The following is a 6,160-nucleotide window of genomic DNA, read 5'->3' as shown; positions in this document are numbered from 1 at the left end:
TATAACGATTCACATCCCAAGGTCACTAGGAGATCCAAGAGGAGAAGGCCAACTTTTTGAAGGAATTTCTTTTAGTTTATTTATTTTTATATAGTCTTCAAGTTATTTATAGTGTTTGAATTAAAATTTGGGGTAGTTTAGGGATCTTTTATGTTTTACTGTAAGTGAAGGGACTTGTGGGGTATTTATTATAATGTTTTTAACTTGAGTGGGGGTCGTTTTGGTCTTTTTTAACATAATGTAATAAAACGAACCTGATAAGTTAGGGTTTCTAGAACTTTGGGGCATGAATAGTAAAAACAGACTAGGAATAGTGTCAGCAAGTCATATCTAGGGTTTTGGGGTCACTTTTTTGTGCAAGAAAAGCCAGATCAACTCAAATCTGGCATTATTGAATTGTTTTTTGCCCCTTTCTGTATTTTCCTACATTGGTAGTAAAATTTTCCAAGTAGTCGGTCTCCATGTATTTCACCCATGCAAAAATGATGAATGACCTAAAAGGATTTGATTAATACACCAAACAATAGATGAAATGAGCAAAAAAGATGCTAGCCTATGTAACAACCCCTCAATCAATCCTACAGGTTTTCTATGCATAGCAATGGAAACTAAGAGGCACAAATTTGACACTAGGCCCTAGAATTATAGGAGACCAGATGCATGTATAATGAGTGGCATATAAACAAGCGTGTGTGTGCGCACACACATGTACAACATGCAGATAATGTATGGATAGAAAAAGAAGTCTCGATAAGAATATAGAAGATCCTCAAACAGAATAACCAATAATGCAAATAGTTACAAGAAAAACCTCAATTGTTATGTTAAAGCCTAGAAAAAAGAAGTCTCAATAAATGTCTCAAAGATCCTCAAACAGAATAACCAACAATGCAAATAGTAACAAGAAAACCTCAATTATTATGTTAAAGCCCTTCACAAGAAAACCATATTCATGGAAACTGAATGTCCAGGTTTTTCAACTATGTAAAACTTACGGGAAGCACTTTGAGAGATCATACGATAATTAGAAAAATGAGAAGCACGTGTATGAACCAGCTCTCACAATAGACTACAGGTTGTTGTTGAATTCTTTTATTTCATGGTTATACTCTAATGATTAATTAGAAATAGAAAACTCATCACTTCATAGCTAAATAAATCAGGAAGTTGCATACAATGAGCATAGAGGTTATAAATCAATAAATACTACTGATGGGAGGTAAGGGAAATGGCAACTAATTCTCATAAACATAACCCCCGACCAAACTAGAACATCATTACTAAAACACTCCACAATCTAGGTAGGCAATGAATCACATAGGCAGTGAGGACAAACCTTAAAACTAAAACAGCCAAAATAACCAGAAGTCCAGAACCCATATGCCCATTCATCGCAACAACATGTCCACAAGGCACAACAACAAGAAAAATACACAAAGACAAAATTTGAGAACAAAAAGATCCAGAAACAACAATACTAAGTAATTACTTCAAAATCCATATCAAACCTACCTTCTAAATCAAAAAGATTAGTCTTTCCAACAAATAGGGAAAACCCAATTTTCATCATCACATCTTCCCTGAAGAATACAATTGAAGAGGAACAAAAAAGCATTAATGATTCTCCTCTCGCTCCTTGTTCCACTGTTCGATCCTCGCCCTCCTTTCCTCACTTCCTTCGCGAACTGGACTCCTCGTTCTCTTTGGACTCCCATGCCTTCCATGCCTGTCATGCCTCCCATGCCTATCATACTTGTCATAGCTCCCATGCCTATCATGGCTTCCGTGCTTATCATATCTATCATAGCTCCTTCTACCATGATCCCCATAGCCCTTTCTCTCTGATTCCCTCCTGTGACCAGGGCTCACACTCCTACTCCTACTCCTGCTCCTCCTGTATCTCCTGTTCCTTCCGAACAGCTTTCTCCGTAATTCCCTTCCAATTTGCTTCACATGCATGAAATTGCAATACCCACCTCTGTTACAGTTGTTCTCTTCGTATTGCCTACAAGTCGCTTCTCGAAAATCAGTAACAGGCGAGAAATCAATGATTATGGGTCGACCTGAATAGTATCGATATTGCATAGCTTGCAGAGCGGCAGCTGCTTGCTCCTCTTCTTTGAACTGAACATAGACATTACCCACCATGTGATCTGCTAAATTGTCGCACACATTGAGGCTTTCGATCTCACCAAACTTGCTTAATTCCTCGTATATGTCTTCATAGAAATCTTCAAAGTGTTCTTGGATTTTTTGGGGTTCCATGGCTTGGCCTTGGGGATCAACACCTGGTGTCATCATGTCGGGTCTCTGATACATGTTAGAGAGAAGGAGAGTGGGGCTTATGGTTGGGCGATTATGAAGACGAGAACATCGATCACCATGCCTGCAAGCTCCAATCTTGAAATAGAAGGGGCAGTTAACCCTGTCCTTCTCTGTACCAAATATTGAAGCCAAATGCTCAGCCATTGATGGAAGGCCTAACTTGCGGAAAGCCTGAGTTGAAAAAGCCCTGAATTGTAGAGACCCTGAACAAAATTTCAAAAACCACTGGAGCCAAGAAGCCCAAATTTGCAAAACCCTGATGACGCAGCGTCCCAAGGTTGCCGATTCACTGAGCCACGGAAACCCTAAATTGCAGAGACCCTGAATGCAAGCAGTATTATTGATGAAATTCCGATAACCCCAACTTGCATTTATTAGCTGTGGAAAGAAACCATAAATTTCAGCGCTTTGCACACCCACGCTGCAGAAACCCCAATTCACAAACCCTACGCTTCACAATCTCAAGTTGCAGACGCGTGACATGCACTTTCTAGACCCGAAACCCAAACTTTCGAAAACCTTAAATTGACGAAACCCTAAACCTCTACTAACAGTGTTTAGGAAAAGGAAACACCGACATAATGCTGCATTGTCTTAAAAAGTCCATGGCATCACTGTTCAATCGTATTCGTTGGTTTTCATTGGTTTAATAGTAGCCGTTGAAAAAATAATATATTTCTTATTGTTCTTGATGAAATATCATGTCGTCCTCCCAAGCCGCATTCGTCCGTCCTCCCCCCGTTTTTAGGGGCTTAGTGATTTGTCAAGCCCACACATTCTAATTTGGGGTAAGGTTTGTATAAGGTTTCCTCTTTAAATTGAAGAAATGAGGCGCGCCTAAAAAATTTAGGGATGTTTTGGTGTGGAAAATGCTTGAAAATCTCTTTTCATCTTTCGTTATAAAATTATTTTTTTTAAAAAAAAAAATCTAGATAATTAAATTGGTGCCCACCTCAAAATTTTCATTAAAAGAGGTTGTTTTGATCCCCAAATATCTTCAAATTGATTATCTCGGCATCAAGATGCATGCACATGATAAAAAAATGGATTTCAAGTTTTTAAAATAGTGCATCTTGTAATGAATTTTTTGACAGCCAAGTCTCAAGATTTTCAAGTTTTCATAGATTTGCTCTTTCTATATTATTTTTTAAGCTTTAAATTTTATGATTAAAGATGAAAAATATATTTTAAGGCTATCAAAAAGATATCCAGTATTGAACCCACATTTCTCAACATTATTTGAATGTGTATTTTATTTTGATTGTTTAGAGCCTCGGCTCTATACAAACAACACATTTTAAAAAATTGTACAAATAAACATTTTAAAATCTTGGAAATTGACGGTCTAGATAACTTGTTACAAGATACATTGTTTTTTTTATTTTAAATTATTTTTTGTCTTTGTGTCCATTAATCTCGATATCGAGAAAATCACTTGGAGTTCCAATACCAGAACACTCTCCTATGTAAGACTTTTGAGATGCACCTTACTTCAACATTATAAAATTACAACTTTATATAAATTTCAACAGTATAAGATTGCACCTTACTTCAACAATATATATATATATATATATATATATATATATATATATATATATATATATTATTTAAAATTTTAATTAATGTATTTTTTGGCTCCAAAAATGAGATCTAACCTTTCAAAATTTATCATTTGTTTTTTTTATCATGTCTTGCTTTCCTAGATAACCTATGTTTGTTGCATTTTCTATATCCTCAAAAAAAACTATTTTTGGATAATTTTTCAAATAAATTATTTTGGAAATTCTTCACTAAGAAAAAGTAGAGCAAAACGACAACGCCTGTTCTCTCTCTCTATCATTCTCTCTCTAGTATAAATATCTCCATCCTTATTTCATGCTTAAAATGGATAAGGAATTTATTTCATTTAAATAAATAAATTTACATTTTCTTGACTGTCTTTTTAAAAAGGGTGCGGTTTCTATAAGGATGCAACCTTAAACAATCTAATTAAGGCGCACCTTAAAAATTTATCATAACATGTAATTTTGTTATAAAAAATTCCTAATATTATCATAAAATCTATTTTCATACCTAATTAAAAATTTTAAATTTAAAAAATAGTTAAAATCAAGTAGATATATAAATATATGAAAATATTGAAAATGGGCGGTCTAGATAATGTGTTGCAAGATGCATTATTTCCGGGAACCTTTTTTTTTTTTTTTTTTTCATATTCATAAATCTTAATGTCGAGATGATCGACTAGAGGTTTTATCAACATTAAAATAATATGTTCGATAGATTTTTGAGGCGCACATGTGATTCTACATTTGAAGGTTGCAACCTTACGTATACTTTTCCCTTAAAAAAATTTGACAAAATGACCTAAGATATTAACTTTAACCATTTATCCAATTCTTTAGTTAACTTCAAAGTGCCATCAAAATACACATATTTTGAGTTGGAATAGTAGACATAAATGGTAAATAGTTATAAATAAGGAAAAAATTTATATAGAGTGAGGCTCTAAACAATTAAAATAGAGCCCACCTCAAAAAATTCACTATAAGAGGTTATTTTGATGCCTAGATATTCTCAAATTAATCATCTCAACATCAAGATGCATAGACATGAGAAAAAAATGAATTTAAAGTTTTGAAAATAGTGTATTTTTTAATGTATTTTTTTACCGTCAATTTTCAAGATTTTCATAGATCTGCTCAATCTACACTAATTTTTAAGCTTTAATTTTATAATTAAAGATAAAAATATATTTTAAGGCTATCACAAAGATTTCCCTTATTAAAATCATATTTCTCAATACTATTTTAAGGTTGACTCTAATTGATTGTTTAGAGCCTCAACTCTATACAAACCGCATCCTTTAAATAAATATGATTTAAATATTACATATATTGATATAATATATGTATCAAATATATTTAAATACCAAACAAGTTCCCACACATATGTAACTTATCACACATTGTTTTTTAAAATTGTTACCAAACATGATGAAAATAAATTTTGCTAACGTTTTCCCTGCAAAGAGTTTACATGTATAAATATTTGTTCCGAGGAAATATTTATACACCAATCAAACTTGCCCTTATTTCAACCCAAAATAATGTGTATTTGGATGGATATTATGAAATAAAATCAAAATACATATTAAATAGTTATTATCTTAGGTGCATTATGATAAATTTATTTTGTCCAAGTTTTCGTTCATATAAATCGCCCCATGTATAATTTACATCATTTGAAAATGAAAAAATTATATAAGTTTGAAAAAGGTGCATTTAAATAACTCAAATGATAAGGTTGTTCTGATGTTAAAAAATCTAAAATTGATCATTCAACCTTGAGATTTGTGAATATGAAACAAAAAAGTCTATGAGTCCTAAAAATAATGTTTCTTATAAACTCCAAACTAATAATTATCGAAATTTGCAAGTTGTTGAGCTTCAAATTTCATAATTAAGGATAAAAATAGGTATTTAGGCCATCATAAGGATTTTTAGCACTGAAATTGGCATATTTTAATGAGATTCAGAGGAGTACATTATTTATTTTTATTTTTTTTAAGTAAGTAAAAATAATAAAAATCAATGAGGATTCGAGGCCTTACCTTATAGTGAGAATGGAATAGAAGACCTTACCATAAGGCTCGATAAATTTGATCATTTAATGTTGATACCATTTACAAATCACACCAATCTAAAACTTATGATTAATAAAATTTCAAATCTCTTATGAACCCATACAAAAATCATGATTAATATATTCCAAATCTCTTCAGGTGCCAAAGTAATTTTCTCTCTCTAGAAAATCACAATTTCTCTCTCAT

The 6,160-nt window shown here is 32.5% G+C and overlaps 1 protein-coding gene across 1 annotated transcript; it reads right to left on the bottom strand.

The window, feature by feature from the left end:
* Nucleotides 1-1,358: 1,358 nt before the first annotated feature.
* LOC18439709 (splicing factor U2af small subunit B) lies at nucleotides 1,359-2,830 on the bottom strand. Its single transcript, XM_006849867.4, has one exon. The coding sequence runs from the start codon at nucleotides 2,467-2,469 to the stop codon at nucleotides 1,615-1,617; it is 855 nt and encodes a 284-aa protein (XP_006849930.1). The 5' UTR covers nucleotides 2,470-2,830; the 3' UTR covers nucleotides 1,359-1,614.
* Nucleotides 2,831-6,160: the final 3,330 nt, after the last annotated feature.

The sequence above is a fragment of the Amborella trichopoda genome, chromosome 3, assembly GCF_054954075.1.
Source record: "Amborella trichopoda isolate Santa Cruz 75 chromosome 3, AtrichopodaSantaCruz75HAP2 v2.0, whole genome shotgun sequence".
NCBI lineage: Eukaryota > Viridiplantae > Streptophyta > Magnoliopsida > Amborellales > Amborellaceae > Amborella > Amborella trichopoda.
Note: the sequence above shows the minus strand (reverse complement) of the source record. Positions and strands in the feature narration are given on the sequence as shown.

Bases quoted from the DNA above. Each gene is read 5' to 3' on its own strand.
- LOC18439709 (XM_006849867.4), bottom strand. From the start codon at position 2,469: ATGGCTGAGCATTTGGCTTCAATATTTGGTACAGAGAAGGACAGGGTT.